General features: G+C 35.3%; 1 protein-coding gene across 1 annotated transcript in view; it reads right to left on the bottom strand.

Annotated features, from left to right (window-relative positions):
• Positions 1–20,932, bottom strand: part of HFM1 (helicase for meiosis 1) — a 203,876-nt gene that overhangs the window by 21,570 nt on the left and 161,374 nt on the right. The window contains exons 27-31 of the mRNA XM_061168448.1: positions 19,483–19,568; positions 19,164–19,247; positions 18,888–19,045; positions 17,414–17,517; positions 16,810–16,956 (exon numbers count right to left, since the gene is read on the bottom strand). Of these exons, the coding sequence (XP_061024431.1) occupies positions 16,810–16,956; positions 17,414–17,517; positions 18,888–19,045; positions 19,164–19,247; positions 19,483–19,568 (579 nt within the window). The remainder of the gene's footprint in view (positions 1–16,809; positions 16,957–17,413; positions 17,518–18,887; positions 19,046–19,163; positions 19,248–19,482; positions 19,569–20,932) is intronic.

Below are 20,932 nucleotides of genomic sequence, written 5' to 3'. Positions count from 1 at the left end.
CAATTGAACATAAACAATTTTGGCAAAATATAAACAATACTCAGATAAGGCCACTCGATGATTATAATGGAAGACAGACACGAGACTACTGTATAATTATTTCTGAAAGTAGAGACAAGGACACTGAAGAACCACAAAAATAACTAAACATCTCCCTCTTCTGGCTAACGCAAATGACTACTATTTCTTTAATCCATTCATCTCCAAGACAAGACATACCAAAATATCCAATACACTACTTGCCAACAGCACCCAATCTAGAACTGACCTCTGCTTTCCCTAAGTCCTTCTAAGAATCGCCTGGCACAAGCTGAACTCCTTCTGATTCCCTGAGATGACCCCCAGTTCTGCAGATGCTAAACTCTCCTTTGAGGCAGCAAGTTAAAAACTACCTAACTTTCTTCAAATATGGGCTTCCCAGGTGGCACAGGGGTAAAGAATCTGCCTGCCAATGCAGGAGACACAAGAGATGCAGGTTCAATCCTTGGGTCAGGAAAATCTCCTGGAGTAGGAAATGGCAATCCACTCTAGCATTCTTGCCTGGAAAATACTACGGACAGAAGAGCCTGATGGGCTACAGTTCATGGGGTTGAAAAGATGGGATATGATCTGAGCGACTGAGCATCATCATCACCTCAAATACAGGTATGCTCCTAGCGGCCCTTGTCTGAAAGTTTTTAACATTATATTTTACAAGGTGTGCCACAGCTTACTGGTTGAGAAGTTTTGTCCCAGTTCATGATCTCTGATTTCCCTGAATCCAGTCCTACCATGCTACACTTTATTTTATATGCTGTTGCTTAGTTAATCCTCCCAAAATTCAGCTCTGATCAGACCATCTGCTCACTTAGAAACATTAGTTACTTCCTGCTGCCAACAAAATTAATTCCATATTTAAGGTCCTCCACGATGTAATTCTTATCATCCCTTTTAGAACCCACGTTAACCCTTACCATCAAAATATATCTATTTGCCATTAGTATTCAAACAGTTCCAAGCCTTTCTATGATTGTACCTCTGATATTGCCTCTTGTCTTAGAGACTTTGTCTACCAGAAGCCTATCAACTTTTAAGGCTGACTCAAATAGCACCTCTATCATGGAGATCTAATCATTAGGAAATCACTCTGATTACCTAAATTGGAAGTGGTTTCTCTCTCCTTTGAGCCCTTATGGCATTTCTTTGTCCCTCTCACTAACTGTATGCTGCCTCATACTTAATGTATTTATATGAAAAACACAATAAGGAAATATAGGGCACCCTAAACTAGAGTAAGATAGCATGAGTCCTAATATGGGCTGTTCTCTGTAGAAAATAGGGGTTAAAAATAATACTGTTTTGTTATCTCACAGAAGTAAAAAGATAAAATGAAATTATGTATGTGATTGCATTTTAAAATCAAGTAATAAAAATATTAGTATATGTATTAACTCTATTATTACATTAACTAAAGGTTATACAAGTATAGAAGGAGAGGAGCACAATGCTATATATAGCTATATATAGCTCTATATATATAGCACAATATAACAGGGGAATGGTCTGGTTAGGAATGTTTTGGAAAGCTCCTCTAAGGAAGTAATAATTGGACTGAGGACTGAAAAAAGAGCAGCATTTACAGGGGTAGGAGAAAGAATGTTTCAGGCAGAGGGGATAGCATATGAAAAAGCCCTAAGACAAGGGAAAGCAAGGCACACAGAGAAATTAAAAGAAGGTCAATGTGGCTAATGCTCAGTAAATAAGAGACAGTGCACGAGATAAGACTACATTGGTAGAAAGATCAGTCTATGTTCCGCGGGAAATGGCTCTACCATGGCACGCTGGTGATTGCATGCTACCACCTAGGCAAGGCTCTGCTAGTTACAGAATGCCCTCTGATCTTCCCTGGGACATGTCAAGATATGTGGTCTTGTGAGGAACTGTTTGTAGGCCATTTCTCATCTGCCTCCTTGGCTTGTAGGAGGCTCCCTATCTTGCATAAGGCTGCCAAGAGGCAGTTTCTCATCGGTCTCCTGGTTCTAGTCAGGCATACGACTGTCCACTTTGCCTCTTTCAGGCACAGCTATAGGCTATAAAACTATTTAGCTATAGCCTAGAGTTGACTCCTCAAAAACTTATCTTTCATGTTATCTGGCCCCTCCAATTCAGTGTCATCCTGTGAGATGATGGATACATGCAGCTGATATCATGCTGATCTTGTTTTGCCACCTGTGTAAGTAATAAACTGTCTAAACACATTTGGGTCTCTTGGGTCCTTACTAGTCAACCCTATTGGAGGTGAAGCAAGACTTACATAGCAGCTGGCACCCCACTGCTACTTAGGAACTCACTGTCTATGTGATAATATGGAAACTTGTTGAGAATGTTAATGATTTGTATTTTTATTCTAAGAGCTATGGGAGCCACTGAAGTGTTTTAATCAAAGAAGGAACATAACTGAATCTGCATTTTGAAAAAGCAATCTATGGAGTGTAGTATGGAAAATGGATTTGAGAGAGGACAGAATAGATGCAAGAAAACTAGTTAGGAGGTTACTGTAAGAGAACAGATTTGAGAGCACACAGAGTAGATAGAAGAAAATTACGGGAACAGTCCAGAGTGGCAGTATTAGCAGGTTCAAAGAGAACGGACTAATTTAAGAGGTATACAAAAGGTAAACGTATTTTTCATGCAGAATCAAGTTAGTGTTTTCTTTCTTGAGCAATATTTTATTTTCCCTGAAGCTTTACTGCCTTCCTTTTAGTCTAGCAATGTCTACCTTAAGTTTCCTTATTAGTTCATTCAATATTCCAAAGATAAGGACAACTACATGAAAACACCTTGCCCGCTTACTCCCCCTCAATAGTTATCTCTTTTCTAGAGCCCTCCAACCTCCTCCCAATGCAATCTAGGCCTGTACTATAGTTGTCATCCTGGAACTTCCTTTCATTAAGCTCCTGGGTTGAATCTACTATTGCTGGATTCTTTGACTTTTTCTTTATTGTTTAACTGTTTTGTTTGATTGTGCTTATCCTTGAACAACTGCCTGAGAAAGGATGTATGAAAGTTAAAATTTCTGAATAATTGAATATATTAAGATATCTTTACTTTGACACTTAATTAATAGTTTGGCTAGGTATAGAACACAGGGTTGGAAATCATTTTTTTCCCCTGGACTTTTAAGTCCACTGTCTTCTAGCATCCAGTATTGCTGAAGAAAACACTAAACTATTTCGATTTTTGTTCCTTAGAAGCATTTATGATTTTTTCTCTATCCATGATGCTCTGAAATGTTGTCTTCTTTGTAGGTCTTCTTTCATTCATCCTAACTAGCATTGTGCTAAGTTGCTTTAGTCATGTCTGACTCTGTGCAACACTGTGGACTATAACCTGCCTCCCATGGCTTCTCTGTCCATGGGATTCTCCAGGCAAGAATACTGGAGTGGGCTGCCATGCCCTCCTCCTGGGGGTCTTCCTGATCTGGGGATGGAACCAGCATGTCTCTTAAGTCTCCTGCATTGACAGGTGGGTTCTTCACCAGTAGTGCCATCTAGGAAGCCATAAATAAACCCTTTTGATGTGCAGACTTATGCCTCGCTTTAAGTCTAGAAAATCTTCTCAAATTATTTCTTCTGATTTGCTTTTTCTGTGTTTCTGGAACTCTTATTAGTTGGGTATCAGGCTGCAGATTGCCCTCCTGTCTCATGTTTCCTGTCTCTGATCGTTTTTGCTTTCATTCAGATTATACTGACTTTATCTTCTGGCCCTCCAGCTAGGCTATGTTTTTTTTTTTGAATCATAGTTTTTACTTCCCTGTGCTCACTCTTCTCTAATTGATTTTTTTTCATGGTATCCTATTGTTTTATAGTTGCAATTTAATCTTCAATTTGTCTGAGATTACTAATCTGTTTATATTACATCTGTGAATTATCCTATTTTTCTTTTATCCACTTTCTGTTTACTTATTTGGGGCTTTCTTTCACATGTTCCAAATTTTCTTTGAATATCTCTTTATCCATGGTTGTCTGCCTATGCGGCAGTCCTATTATATCTTCACAGATGAGAAAATTAATTCACAAAGAGGTGAACTAACATGTTCAAGACTATGCAATAATAAGTAGCAAATTTCAGATCAATTTAGGTAATCAGAGTAGGTAAAATTCAGATTAATTCAGGTAATTAGATTAGGTAAAATTCAGAACAATTCAGGTAATCAAACTCCAGAGGCTGATCTCTCAACCACCCTGCTTTACTGGTTATAGCAGTTGCCTTACTTCTCCCCCCATATGATGCATTTAATTTACTTAGTGATGAAATTTTATCAAGTAATTACTTACTTGATCAAAGTGGAAGAGGAAAGCAAAAAAGCTGGCTTAAAACTCAACATTCAGAAAACTAAGATCATGGCATCATGGCATCAGGTCCCATAACTTCATGGCAAATAGATGGGGAAACAATGGAAACAGTGAGAGACATTATTTTCTTGGGCTCCAAAATCACTGCAGATGGTGACTGCAGCCATGAAATTAAAAGACGCTTGCTCCTTGGAAGAAAAGCTATGACCAACCTAGACAGCATATTAAAAAGCAGAGACATTACTTTGCCAACAAAATTCTGTCTAGTCAAGGCTATGGTTTTTCCAGTAGTCATGTATGGATGTGAGGGCTGGACCATAAAGAAAGCTGAGTGCCAAAGAACTGATGCTTTTGAACTGTGGTGTTGGAGAAGACTCTTGAGAGTCCCTTGGACTGCAAGGAGATCCAACCAGTCCATCCTAAAGGAAATCAGTCCTGAATACTCATTGGAAGGACTGATGTTGAAGCTGAAACTCCAATACTTTGGCCACCTGATGCAAAGAACTGACTCACTGGAAAAGACCCTGATGCTGGGAAAGATTGAAGCCAGGAGAAGGGGATGACAGGGGATGAGATTGTTGGATGGCATCACCGACTCAGACATGAGTTTCAGCAAGCTCCGGGAGTTGGTGATGACAGGGAAACCTGGCCTGCTGCAGTCCATGGGGTTGCAAAGAGTCGGACATGACTGAGCAACTGAACAGAACTGAATTTACTTAGGGAAGGAATCCATGGTTTATAGGGTGGGAAGAATAGGAGGAAATGCCTTGCAGGTTGTTTTGCAGTAAGGGATAAGGAGTCACTTTGTCCCTTATCCAACAACATCTAATAGATGAACTTATAAACATTACCACACGATGGTGCACAATGACTATACACATTTGTTACCAGTGGTGGAAATTATAACTAGGATCTGCAAGTCTAATTATATAGATTCTGGGGACACCCCAAAATTTCAAGGCAGAGTTGAAAGAGTTGACAAGTCTTGCTAGGAATGAGAGCTTTATTCCAGTTAGTTTATAGAATACTAACCTATGGATATTACCTAAGTGACAGAAACTTCTATATTTCTTTTAGAAATGATACTTCAAAAACATAAGTGCTCCTCCACCCACACTCCACTCCCTAAGTTCTGAGAATTGCTGAATTTGTCTTATTAACAAACACAAGCTTACAGAGATTTATAACTGGAAAAATAAGGTTCTGAGAGAAACTTGACATAAGATGTACATTTAGGTATCAAATTAACAGATCCCATACTCCATCATTATCAAAATCTGAAATGTATGCATTTTCTTAGTTCTGCCACATAATATATTAATTTATATGTTTTTAAAGCTCCAGTTCCAAGTATTTAAAGCAAAAGAAATCATTAATGTGAAATAGAAATGCATTTGAAGTGAATACATAAAATTACTTTAACAAGGTCAATAATGACCAATAAGGTAAGGTCAGGTAAGATTTTTTTAAAAATCTAGAAAAAAACAAATTAAAAATAGGAGGCATCCTTGCCATATTTAGGTTCACATCCTAACTATGTGTGCACGTGTGCATCAGTCATATTGAACTCTTTGTGACCCCATGTACTATAGCCCGCCAGGCTCCTCTGTCCATGGGATTCTCCAGGCAAGAATACTGGAGTGAGCTGCCATGCCCTCTTCCAGGGGAGCTTCCCAACCCAGGGACAGAACCCACACCTCTTCTGTCTCCTCTATTGGCAGCTGGATTCTTTAGCACTACTGCCACCTGAGAAGCCCCCCTCTTAACTATAAATTCAAATAATTTGGATGTTCATAAGCTTCTGGAGTTAATATTTTTAAAAGAACATTACTTTCATTTTGTAGTTCCTGATATATGCTAATCACATTTATGCACTTTATAATTTTACTTTTTAAATGAGAAGACAAATCTCCTTTTAATTTTTGTCAAATATTATACTATCATTTTGTTATTTATCAAAAAAAAGGGTAACACTGATGAATTGGAGTCCTTGATTTGCAATTTAATGAATATATACACTGAAAACTATAAAGAAAAGCAGACTGCCTTTTGACTAGTATTTAAATGTACACACTTCCGAAGTGCTTGGGCACTGATATTATCCTTGCATTCTTCAAATACATTAAATTTTCATACTCAAAAGGCATAGCCAATGCAAATGAACTTATTAATGTCAAATTAATTTTATTCAAATGAAACAAAGCCCATACTTCTATTTGAGAATGCATTTAAAGTATCAGTTCAGTTCAGTTCAGTCGCTCAGTTGTGTCCAACTCTGCGATCACGCCAGGCCTCCCTGTCTATCACCAACTCCCGGAGATTACTCAAGCTTATGTCCATTGAGTCAGTAATGCCATCCAACCAGCTTGTGCTTCTTAAAGGATAAGAAGTTTAAATGCTAAGAATAAAAGTTAAAACAATTTTTACAACTGAAAATGTGTATTTTCACACTATCTGATCTTAAAAAAATAGCAAAAATATTTTTCCTTAAAATTTACAAAAATTTTTATCTCTTGGACTATAACTACAGCTAAAAAATGTTTTCAAAGTGTTATAGGAAGCATAATAAGAATTTTAAATTCTATTATGTTACTCTAAGGTGCATACTTTTGTCTAAATATGGTTCTACAATTTGACAAAATAAAATAATAAAATAATTGTTGAAACTGAAAGCACATTTGGAAACAATCATTTACGCAACTAGATTTTCTGAACTAAATATTTTAACATTTAATAATATGGTCAGACAAGAGGTCAGAAAAACAGAAATTTGTATTGTTTTGAAAGGCTATTTTCACAACCTTAGTAGGGTAAATCTATGATTCCATCATTGTGTAAGTTTACTGAGAAAGAAAATGCAGGTAGTGTATGTATGTCATACATGAAGAGATAATTATACATCTTTATTTGGGGATATTTGATTTGTATATAAGAACTGAATTATATATCCAGGATGTATAACTCAGATATAATTCAGATATAATGTATATTTCAAATACAATCTGACTGTATAAATCAGAATGTATAATGGGATGGTTGTATATATAATATGTGCATATGAATGGGCTATGTGTATAATAAAACACTTGCCTGATAGGTGGCATCTTTGATCTGTTTTCTACAGGGTCATACTGAAAATCTGGGGGACTTTTGCTCTTAAAAAGTCTCATGCTAATACTAAGTATAGTAAACATCCTAATTTTCACTACAGTTGCAAGCAACAAAACAATTCAAGCTATTTTAAACAAAAACAGCTACAATAAGAAACCCCCTGTGGGTGTGGTGGAAATGTATTACATTGTTGATCAGTCAACAAGTCAAGCCGGACTCCTTGTGACTCCATGAACTGCAGCACACCAGGCTTCTTTGTCCTTTACTATCTCCCGGAATTTGTGCAAACTCATGTCCATTGAGTCCATGATGCCATCCAACCATCTCCTCCTCTGACTCACCCTACTCCTCCTGCCCTCAATCTTTCCTAACAGTCTTTTCCAGTAGTACTGGAGCTTCAGCTTCAGCATCAGTCCCTCCAAAGAGTATTCAGGGTTGATTTCCTTTAGGATTGACTGGTTTGATCTCCGTGCTGTCCAAGGGATTCTCAAGAGTCTTCTCCAGTGCTCAGCATTCTTTATGGTCCAACTCTCACATCTGTACATGACTACTGGAAAAACCTTAGCTTTGACTATACCGACCTTTGCTGGCAAAGTGATGTCTCTGGCTTTTTAATATGCTGTCTAGGTTTGTCATAGCTTTTCATCCAAGGGGCAATCCTCTTTTAATTTTGTGGCTGCAGTCACTATCCGCAGTGTCTTTGGAGCCCAAGAAAATAAAATATGTGACTGTTTCCACTTTTCTTTCATCTATTTGCCATGAAGTGATTAGCCTGGAGGCCATGAACTTCGTTTTTTGAACACTGAGTTTTAAGTCAGTTTTTTTCACTCTTCTCTTTCACCATTATCAAAAGGCTCTTTAGTTCATCTTCATTTTCTGCCATTAGAGTTGTACCATCTGCATACCTGAGGTTGTCAATATTTCTCCCAGCAATTTTGATTCCAGCTTGAGTCTTCCAGCCTGCCATTTTGCATGATGTACTCTTCATATAAGTTAAATAATCAGGGTGACAATACATAGCCTTGATGTACTCCTTTCCCAATTTGGAACCATCCATTGTTCCATGTCCAGTTCTAACTGTTGCTTCTTGTCCTGCATACAGGTTTCTCAGGAGACAGGTAAGGTGGTCTGATACTCCCGTATCTTTAAGGATTTTCCACAGTTTGTTGTGGTCCACACAATCAAAGGCTTTAGTGTAGTCAATGAAGCAGATGTCTTTTTTGGAATTCCTTTGATTTTTTTTATGATCCAGTGGATGTTGGCAATTTGATCTCTGGTTCCTTTGCCTTTTCTAAATCCAGCTTGTACATCTGGAAGGTCTCGGTTCAGGTACTGCTGAAGCCTAGCTTCAAGGATTTTGAGCTTTACCTTGTTAGCATGTGAAATGAGCACAACTGTATAGTAGTCTGAACATTCTCTAGCATTGCCTAATTTTGGGATTGGAATGAAAACTGACCTTTTCCAGTTCAGTGTCACTATTGAGTTTTCTAAATTTGCTGGCATATTGAGTGCAGCACTTTAACAGCATCATCTTCTAGGATTTGAAACAGCTCACCTGGCTTTCCATCATCTCCACTATCTTTGTTTGTAGTAATGCTTCCTAAGGCCCACTTGACTTTACACTCCAGGATGTCTGGCTCTAGGTGAGGGGCCACACCATCATGGTTATCTGGATCATTAAGGCCCTTTCTGTATAGTTCTCTGTATTCTTGCCACCTATTCTTAATCTCTTCTGCTTCTGTTAGGTCCTTTCCATGTCTGTCCTTAATTGTGCTCATGTTGGCATGAGATTCCCCCTTGGTATCTCCATTTTTATGAAGAGATCTCTAGTCTTTCCCATTCTATTGCTTTCCTGTATCTCTTTGCATTGTTCACTTAAGAAGGCTTTCTTATCTCTCCTTGCTATTCTCTGGAACTTTGCCTTCAATAGGATATATCTTTCCCTTTCACTTCTCTTTTCTCAGCTATTTGTAAGGCCTCCTCAGACCTTCCTGCCTTCTTGCCTCAGACCACTTTGCCTTCTTGCATTTCTTTTTCTTGGGGATGGTTCTGGTCACCACTTCCCGTACAATGTTATGAACCTCTGCTCACAATCTGGTTCTTCAGGCACTCTGTCTACCAGATTTACTCCTTTAAATCTATTTGTCACTTCCACTGTATAATCATAAGGCATTTGTTTAGGTCATAGCTGAATGGCCTAGAGGTTTTCCCTACTTTCTTCAATTTAAGTCTTAATTTTGCAATAAGCAGCTCATGAGCAGAGCTATAGTCAGCTCCCGGTATTGTTTCTGCTGACTATATAGAGCTTTTCTATCTTTGACTGCAAAGAATACAGTCTGGTTTCAGTATCGACCGTTTGTTGATGTTCATGTGTAGAGGTGTCTCTTATGTTGCTGGAAGAGGGAGTTTGCTATGACCAGTGCATTCTCTTGGCAAAACTCTGTTAGCCTGCTTCATTTTATACTCCAAGGCTAAACTTTCCTGTGACTCCTGATATCTCTTGACTTCCTATTTTTGCCTTCCAATCCCCTATAATGAAAAGGACAGCTTTTTTTTGGTTGTTATCTCACAGAATCCAAAAGCAGTGGGGCAGCTAGGGATCAAGAGGGACTGAAACCAGTAAATGGAAAGCCAGGAGAACTTCAGCTCTAGCGTTCTCACCTTCCCTTCCTTCTGTACCTTTGCTTTAGTCTTCTCTTACATGGTCCAGCTATCTTTGATCATTTCTGTACATGGGAAAGGATCACTACTGATAGCCTTGATTTTATATACTCTCCGTGTAATCCTAATTCTTAATTGTTTTTCTTAAATGGAAGTATCTCTTTCCTTCTAGGAATTTGGACTTTGGCCTGAATAAAAGAAGGTTACGCTAGCTACTGATAATTTTGCTGTTGGAAAAATAGCGGCCAGAATGAAGGTCCAAGGAGAATGTAGTATAAACAAGACAAACAACCTACTTGCCCCTTTCTCCTGGAATTACTAATCTACTTTCTGTCATTATGTATATGTCTATTATAGACATTCATACAAATGGAATCATACAATATCTGATCTTTTGTGACTGGCTTCTCTAACTAGGATGTTTTCAAGGTTCGTCTATGTTGTAGCATATATTAGTAGTTTATTCTTCTTTATGGCTGAGTAACATTGCACTAAACGAATATGCCACATTTTACTTATCTATTAGTTGATAGATATTTGGGTTGTTTCTATTTTTTGGCTGTTAGGAATAATGCTACTATAAACATTCACATACACATTTTTATGAGGATTTTTTCATCCATTTGGACATACACCTAAAGGAGGAATTCCTGGGTCACATGGTAATTTTATGTTTAACTTTTTGAGCAACTGACAAAATGCTTTCCAAAGCAGCTGCACAATTTCATATCCCCACTACCAAAAGTGTGAGAGTTTCAATTTCTCTACATCTTTGCCAACATTTGTCATTGTTCATCTTTTTTATTAAAGCCATCCTACTGGGTGGTAACACCCTGGTTTTGATTTGAATTTCTGTATTGATTAATGATGTTGGACATCTTTTCATGTTGTATATTGGCCATTTGTAGCTCTTCTTTGAAAAATATCTACTTAAATTCTTTGACCAGTTTTAATTGGGTTGTTTGCCTTTTTACTTGTTGAGCTGTAAGATTTCTTTATATATACTAGATACTACTCTTTTATCAGATATATGATTTGCAAATATTTTCTCATTCTATGGATTTTTTTCCCACATACTTTTTCTTCACTTTCTTGATAGTTTCATTTGAAGCACAAAACTTTTCAATCTTGATTGATAAAGTCCAATTCATCTGTTTTTCCCCCCCTTTGGTTGCCTGAGCTTTGGGTGTCATAGCTAATAAGCTACTGCTTAATCCAAGGTCATGAAAATATACATCCATGTGTTCTAAGGGTTTTACAGTTTTAACTCTTATCTTTAGGTCACTGATCCATTCAGAGTAAATTTTTATGTATAGGATGAAGTAGAGGTTCAAACTAATGCAACTGGTTATCAGATGCCCAGCCATTTTTGGTGAAACACTACTCTTTCCCCAATGAATTATTTTGGCATCTTTGATCAGAATCAATTAACCATAGATGTACACATTTATTTCTGTACTTTCAATTATATTCTATTGGTCTATTATTATACCAGTACTACACTATCTTGGGAATCACTGATGGCTCAAATGGTAAAGAATCTGCCTGTATTACGGGAGACCCAGGCTCGAACCCTGGGTTGGGAAGATCCCTTTGAGGAGGAAATGGCAACCCACTCCAGTATTGCTGCCTAGAGAATCCCAAGAACAGAGAAGCATAGAGGGCTATAGTCCATGGGGTTGTAAAGAGTCAGACACAACTGAGTGACTAACAACATAACACAAATACACTACCTTGATTATTATAGTTTTATAGTAAGTTTTGAAAACAGGAATTGTGAGTCTCCATGTACGTTCTCTTTTTGAAGACTGATTTGGCTATTTTGGGTCCATTACATTTCTGTAAGAATAGAATCAACTTGTAAATTTCTGTCAAAAGAAGCTGGAATTTTGAATAGGGATTGCATTGATTTTTTTGAAATAATTTGGGAAATGTTGCCATCTTAGTGATATTAAGACTTCCAATCCACAAACATGGTATATCTTTCCACCTATTTACATCTTCTTTAATTTCTTTCAATGGTGTTTTATAGTTTGCAGGGCTCACATCTTGCACTGTTAACAAAATGTTAACAAAACTTAACATTTTGTTAAATTTATTAAGCATTTTATTCTTTTTTGATGTGCAATTTTTAACATTGGCTCTATATTCAGTGATGTTTCTAAATTTATATATTAATTTTAATAGCGTGTCCACAGAGTCTTTTATATTTTCTAGGTACATAATCATGTTGCTTTCAACTAATGATAGTTTACTTCTTCCTTCCCAATCCTTATCCCTTATATTTCTTTTTCTAAATAGTTGTACTGACTAGGACTTCTATCACAATGTTAAAAAGAAGTAGTAATAGAGAAGACATTTCATCATTCTCCATTTAAATAGGAAAGTTTAAAAAATATTTCAATGTTGTGTACAACATTTGCTATATATTTTTAATAAAAAATTAACACTGGATTTTTGTCAACCTTTTTTTGACATCCATAAAAAGGATCACATGTTTTTTTCCCCTGTTAATGTAAGAATTATATTGATCCATTTTTAAATGCCAAGGCTTTCTTGCACAGGTGGAATACGCTATACTTTACTGTATAATGCTTTTTAAATATGTAGCTAGATTCCACTTGCTAATAGTTTGAACAGTTTGAATAGTTTCTTTTAATGTCCTGGCCAAGTTTTGAAATCAAAGTCATGCTGGCTTTTGAAAATTAAAACAATAGAAAATATTCATTTTTTCTAAAAAAGTTTGGGTAAGTTTTACATTGCTGTGCTGTTCTGTGTGCTCAGTCATGTCTGACTCTTTGTGACCCCATGGACTATAGCCCACCAGGCTCCTCTGTCCATGGAATTTTCCAAGTAAGAATATGAGTGAGTTGCCATTTCTTACTCCAAGGGATCTTCCTGATCCAGGGAGCATAGCCACATCTCTTGTATGGTGGAATATAACATAATCCAGAATCTGCAGATATAATGTCTGCCATACAATAAGAACTTATGAAACCTGCAAAGAGGCAGGACCATATAACTCATATTTAACTGTATAAGAAAATGAAGTCATTTGAACCTCAGGATTTCTTTGTGGAAAGATCTTTTTAAATTTCTTCAATTTTATTACTAGTGCCAAGACTACTCAGATTTTCTATATCTTCTGTCAGTTTTGGTAAGATTTCTCCTCAAGGTATTTGTTCCTTTTTACTTAAATTATGTCAAATTCATTGGTAAAGTTATTTATAATATCTTGGCAGATTTTTTATGCCTATAGGATCTGTAATGATATCACCTTTTTCATTCTTGATATTGTTAATTCATGTTTTATCTCTTCATTTTCAGTCTTCTATGGTCTTCTGTGCATTTATCTCTTCTTGGGTTTGCTGAAATTCTGAATCTGTGGGTTGATGTCTTTCACTGTTTTGGAATATTCTCAGCCTGTCTCTTTGAATACTGCATTTGTCCCATTCTTTCTCTACTCAGACTTTATGCATATGTTAGCATTTTGAGTATTATACTCTTTTGTGTTCTTTCTGTTCTCTTATCTCTGGGCTTCCATTTGGATGTTTTCTATTGATATATCTAACAGTTCATAAATCCTGTGTTTGAACATATCCAAACTAATATTAAACCTAACTAATGAGTTCTTCACTTAAGATACTACATTTTTCAGTTCTAGAAAGTTCATTTAAATCTCTATGGATTCCAATTTTCTGGTGAAAATTTCCATCATTTCATTCATTTTATATATTTCCTCCTCCTACTTTCTTGAAAATATTAATCACAGTTATTTTATAATCTTTAAATGCTAACTCTACCATTTGAATCACCTACAGGTCTGTTTCATTTTCTTATATAGTTAATTATGAGTCATATGATCCTGCCTCTTTGCAGGTTTCATAATTTCTTATTGTATGGCAAACAATATATCTGCAGATTCTGGATTATGTTATATTCCACCAGCAAGGATTTGCTTTTTTCTTTGTCAGGAAAACATAGTGAATGGCTGATCCCACAAACTGTGTGATGCAGCCCCAAAAAAGTGCAGTTTGGTGCTATTAATCTGATAAATAACAACTAACTGTTGTGTGTATAATGTAGAATAAAGAAGATTAGTGGCATTCTATCATTTTTGAAATCATTGAGAATCAAATTTCTCAGCATAGCAGAAAGGAGATACAGATCGTTGAATATAGATCATTGACTTTAAGGATAAATACTATAGCTCTGAATTTGATTTGGACATTTAACTATATATCAATTATGCATTTTGTCTTTAAAAACAAAAAATCACATATTTCATAATTTTGTGCATGGAAAAAGGTAAGAGATAATCTCTCAATGGCAATGAGCTCCTCAAGCACACAAATTATTTATCATGAAAAGAAACCAGGGATCTTTAGAGAAAAGGCTTATTACAGATCTGAGGCTGGAATTATAAAAGGTAAGCCTAGAACATCATATCATCCCATACAGCACGAAAGCTATCAAAACTACTAAGGACATAGCAAAAGGATTCAGGAGCCAATCTGGTATATCTAGATGGTATCAAGATGATATATCTATATTTATTAGTAATCAGCAATTTGAACATTACCTCAGTATTGGATAATAATTAGTTACCATTAGTTTTTTATGTAATGCAGTTATTTTTTCTTAAATCCTTACCATTTACAAATATATACTAAAACATTTATGGAGGAAATAATATAATGTCTGATTTTCTTCAAAAAGATATAAGGGGAAATATGAACAGAAGTACAGATGAAACTATATTAGCCCTGAGCTGATAACTGTTTAAGGTGGGTGATGGGTACATATACACTTCTTTCTACTTCTCTATTTGAATGTCCCATAATAAAAAAAAAATTGTCACTGCTTTGTCTTATCAAATCTGTTAATTCTTATACATCACTTACTGTATCCCTAACATGGCCATAAGAATGGAGTGGGTATGAAAAGGGAAAATATATATAAAAAACTAGTCAATTTTTTTCTCCAAAAATCACCCCAGAAGATTCTTGAGCTTTCTTTGAAGAAAGGAGTACAAATGCTGCAGTGTCTCTTTGGAAGGAGCCTGAGGTTCAGCAGCAGCCTAAGTGAACCTCAGCTGAAACGAATTGTGACAACGGTATTCAGCCAGCAGGGATATTTCCTGCAGATGCACCCAGATGGTACCGTCAATGGGACCAAGGACGAAAACAGCGACTACACCCTCTTCAATCTAATCCCTGTGGGCCTGCATGTGGTGGCCATCCAAGGGGTGAAGGCCAGCTTCTATGTGGCCATGAATGGTGAAGGCTATCTCTACAGCTCAAGATCAAGCCCTGAGCCTTTCGAATGGGAGCACTGACTTCAAGACCCTAGACTACCAGAGAACTAACCCTAGAGAGTATCAAATAGTGAGAACTCACACAAAGGAAACGACCTGAATACAAGACCCTGCATCACCCAAACACCAGTAGCACCCTGTGAAGGACATCTCATCTAAACAACAAACAAAACAAAAATATAAACCCAATCATCAGCAGACAGGATTACCACCTTACTCAGCCTTGCCCATCAGAGGAAAAACAACAACAAAAAACAGCACAAATCTCACCCTATACAAAGCTTACACAAACCACTGGATCAACCTTAGGAGGGCAGAAACCAAAAGGAAGAAAAAATTCAACCTTGCGGCCTGGGAAAAGCAGACCTCAAACACAATAAGCTTAAAACAAATATTGAAAAGGCAGAGAAATACTACACAAATGAAGAAACAAACTAGAAACACAGAAATCCAAATAAATGAAGAGGAAGTATGAAAATTACCTGAAAAAGAATTCAGAATAATGATAGTAAAGATGATCAAAAACCTCAAAAACAGAATGGAGAAAATGCAAGAATCAATTAACAAAGACCTAGAAGATTAAAGAATAAATATACAGAGACAAATACTACAATTACTGAAATTAAATACTCTAGAAGGAATCAATAGCAGAATACCTGAAGCAGAAGAACAAACCAGTGAGCTGGAAGATAAAATGATGGAAATAACTTCTGAAGAGCAGAATAAAGCAAAAAGAATGAAAAGAACTGAGGACAGTCTCAGAGACTTCTGGGACAATATTAAACGCACCAACATTTGAATTATAGAGGTCCCAGAAGAAGAAGAGAAAAAGAAAGGTTATGAGAAAATTTTTGAAGAGATTATAGTTGAAAATTTCCCTAACATGGAAGAAAATAATCAAGTCCAAGAGAGGCAAAGAGTTCCATATAGGATAAACCCAAGGAGAAGCATGCCAAGAGACATAATAATGAAACTAACAAAGATTAAACACAAAGAAAGACTATTAAAAGCAGCAAGGGAAAAGCAACAAGTAACATACAAGGGAAACCCCATACATTTAACAGCTGATCTTTTAGCAGAAACTCTGCAGGCCACAAGGGAATGGCAGGATATATTTAAAGAACTGCAAGGGAAAAACCTACAACCAAGATTACTGTACCCGGCAAGGATTTCATTCAAAACTGATGGAGAAATAAAAAATCACCACAATTTGACAAATACTAACTATAAGAATTCCTACTATGTATTATTAATGCAATTATTAGAAAGCCTAAACATCTAATTCCAGAGTATCCACAATCTAAATGAAGCAATACTATCCTGATGATACCATCCCCAGCCTTATATTTGCTTTAATGCAAAACAGGAATAAACACATCTATTTACCTTTTTTGGGCCCTGCTACAGTAGATCTACCTGAATGTTTAGAATGGGAAATCTCTGTTTCTGATTTTTTTTGTATAATTATTTGATTTCCAAATCTCTTGGGTCCTAAGTAAAAGACTGTAAATTTCCGCTGTATATCAAGTCCAACTGGAAAAAGAAAAAAAAGCATACAAATGCTTACGTCATATATATTCATGCATGAGACCACTTATTTGTTTTTATACCTCTTATATTTTATACCCTGTTGAACTAAAAGGTCTAACAAGTTCAGGAAATAAAAATGTTTTAAAGAAACTTTAAAAAAGTATAACAAATGAAAAAGTGCACATCTGTCATAAAAGTAAAAACCAATGCTCCTACAATAATTGAAATTTACCTTAAAAAATAAAATGTCTATAAATGAACAGATGAAAATTTAATTTTATTATCCTAGTTTACACTGTTTTTACATACCCAAATACAGGAAACTTCCTTTAAAATTATTCATTTTACTTAAATTATTTTTACACAATATCACTTATGTTGTTTTTCTGTTTACATAAAGGAAATTTTTAAGTGCTATCATATTTTTTACATTCATGTATTCATTATTTCAATGACTTACCATATTCTGAACTAATTAGATTTATGCTAAGATCTTCAGATTGAAGAGCTCTCCTCACATCAAACTTTTTAGCCCAATTTCCAGCTTTTAGCAAAACAGAATCCCTGAAAAAATAATGTGTCACTTAAATTGTGATCTTGAATGTTAAATGAAATAATAAACTAATCATCAAGGGCCAACTGATACTAAGGTATGTCCCATCTGGTAGTAAACTTAAGTCAGTTTCTGAAAACTACTTTCCCCAAGTTCTTTGGATAGGGAAAATGGAATTTCAATGGAGCTACCATTTCCATAATTTACTTAACTATATGTTCACCCAACAGCTGGTTCTAAGTTGCATACAATCACTTCAGGCCCACCTGTACATACAGTTGTTATTGACAACCTATGATCTTGCCCTTAAATCACTACCACTTTTAAGTGGCTATACATAAGTTACATGGATTTCTGAAACTTTGAGTATTGTTTTAATGATATAAAATAGTTTGTACCTAATAACATCATATCACCAGCAGTCAATTCTGTGACTGAACTTATTTTAGCCTCCTATAGTCAAAGTCATTAGATTTACTTGTCACAGAGAATAAAGATTTATATAATTTTATATTCTCTGTAAGTGTATTATGGCTAGTTGCAGGAGAGTAACTATTAGTGAAAAGCATATCCTTAATCAGTCACTGTAGCCTCTTTAGGATCCTTGCATGGGGGTTTTAGGAAAGTATCTTACAGTACACTGGCAACAGTCAGGAGATTCCCATTCCAGTTACTACCATATTGAACTTACAGGTATGTTATATGCTTAGGAGCATAGACTCTGCAGTCAGAATGCTGAGCTTTGAATCTAGTTTTTGCTATAAACTACGTATATAACGATTAAACAGTTCAATACCTGGAACTTACTAAGTGCTCAAAAAGTATTAGCTGCAGCTACAACTATTATCCTCAGAGTTTGCTTATGACACCCTGGGAGAAAATATATAGGAGTATCAGAAAAAAGGCTGAAGTAAAAATTATAGAATGATATGCTAGAGAACAAGATATAAGGCAAGGTATCTCCTTTATCTATTGTATCTGGTTGCCTGGATCCTACAGTGGCTCTAGCAGTAAAATTTTAATACAGAAATAGAAAATATATTTTGAAGATTGCACTCAAAGAGTAATAAGGTCATGAATTATAGGAGAAAAGCAACAAAATAAGATAATTCAGCAATAATGAATTAGAGCTACTCCTAAAGGTCATTTATCACTGGTTTCAAACCAAAGACTTTATACTTTGTTAAGCTGAGTACTAAATAATCTAAAACAGATCTAATATTAATACCTTCTTTAATAGACAATTTCTTTTATCCCATTATAGAATCAGGAAAATGTAATTTAATTGACCCCACCATTATTTTACTACTCTTTTCTTCAGCAGAATCTTTCTTTTATAATACATGCTTAAAAATAAAATAAATAGAAATTTCATACTTACATAATTTTGTGCTTAAAAACCAGTTGATTATCTGCATCCCCTATGATCAAGGTGACATAGTGAGAATTTGGTGCTGTTCTTTTAGTTTGTAGCTGTTCAAAGTTTCTTAATGTAACAGTCACTAATATTTCTGCCATGGTATCACTATATCTTGTAATCTTTAAAAAAGGATAGGCATAAAATGTGTTAAAAATAACCTTACTACTTAGCTCCAAATCAGTTATGGGTAGCTTTATTCCTGAAAATCAAAACATATGAAAAATAGAAAATATTTACCTGTTCCACTTCAAGTTCATATTTTGGTAGATACATCACTGTTTCTTTTATCTGAGTTCCAAAAGGGGGATGTCTATTTAAAATCTAAAACAACATACTTATATCATTATGTTCTTACTACAACACTAAAAACTCTTTTAGTAAAATACCTTTTAGAGTTAACAATTTTAATACCCTTATTGCCCAAAATTTTAAATTAAAAATACATATGACTATGACCGGGAAAATCATTTTTTTAGTAGAAATAAAGATATAAAGGTCAGGCTTTGGAATATATACAGAATTCAAGTAACATTAGGAATAATTAAATATTAAATACCAGCTCAAGTTCCCTTGCATCTGTTTCTTCTATTTTTTTAAAGGAAGTCAAACCTGCATTTACCATAGCATTTGATAATGTTATACCTGTGGAAAATTAATCAAACATAGTTTTTAAACAATACATTTTAAACTAAATCTACACTTAAATATTTAACAACTACATTACTAAAAAAAGAAAATCTGAGAGCAGACTAATGATTTTTAAAGTTTCAAAAAGATATTCTCAATTGGATTGATTGGACTGTGACATTATTTGGTTCTTCATATTTATTTTTTCAAACTTAAATAAAACACTCATATGCTTTACAAAATAAAGAGGAATTCTTTGATTCACGTGATGTATCAACCTTTAGTTTTACCTTGTCATCCACGGAGCAAGTACCAAGAAACATCTATGGTTATACTCGTGTTTTTTTTTTTTTAAAGGCAACATGATTCAGGGATGGAATAGTGTTTTATGAAGCTATGGCTTTCTGAGCATTTGTCTTAGAAATTGAGTTCTCTCTCTGTTGCTGTACTAATTTAGATAATTTTACTCTTCTGCCTAAAATTTCCAATGTCTTCCCATTGCATTTAGAATAAAGTGGCAATTTCAAACTCTCTTACCTATGTGACTTGACCACAGCCTACCTCTCCAATCTAATTTCCTGCCATTCCCCTCTTGCTGACTATACTGCAGCCACATCAGCTTTAATTTTGCTCCTTAAATACATCAAGAGCTCTTCTGCCTTTGTACCTTTTCTGTTTCTTTATGCATTTAAGAAACTGTAATTTTTAATTCTTATACTCACATGAATGAATTTAGCCAAATCCTCAAATAGAAAATATTGTCCGAAGTATAAATTTCCAAAGTAGTACCACCTTGTTTAAGGAATATATATTACTGGGGAGGGTATGATACTTCTTTCCTTACTCAAAGTTGACTATTTTTGAGAATTTCTCTTACTCATTCTTAAGACACAACTCCTAGTATTCTTAATTCCTTAATTTTAATTTCCATTTTCCCTTATAACCTTTCCTGAGTTTTAATTTTTAGTTGATAAACACTGTTGAAAATCTACTTGTATTCATTATTTTCTCCTGATGCTCAACTTACTTTTTTGTTTGGACTCTCTCACTTTTCTATTACATGAATTTTGCTGGGCAATATTTGTTTCTTTCTGTTCAGCTGTACTGAGGAAGTGTGAAAAACGCCTGTGTTCAACAATTTGGAAGGGATAAGACGCAACTGATGCCCAGACTGACAGTATTCTAGAAAGTCAGAAAGACTGACTTCTTCAAATATAGTGAAATTTTATTAATAATCATTTTTATGGATAATTCATACTTTAATGATTTTGCTACTGGTGAGCATTTAAGATTATGCAATTATAAATAATCTGTACCTTTGTACAAATTTATATTTGTACCTATATGTGTACCTTTATATTTCTATAAATTTAACTGTT

Source organism: Dama dama, chromosome 20, assembly GCF_033118175.1.
Source record: "Dama dama isolate Ldn47 chromosome 20, ASM3311817v1, whole genome shotgun sequence".
In the NCBI taxonomy this organism is placed as follows: domain Eukaryota; kingdom Metazoa; phylum Chordata; class Mammalia; order Artiodactyla; family Cervidae; genus Dama; species Dama dama.
Note: the sequence above shows the minus strand (reverse complement) of the source record. Positions and strands in the feature narration are given on the sequence as shown.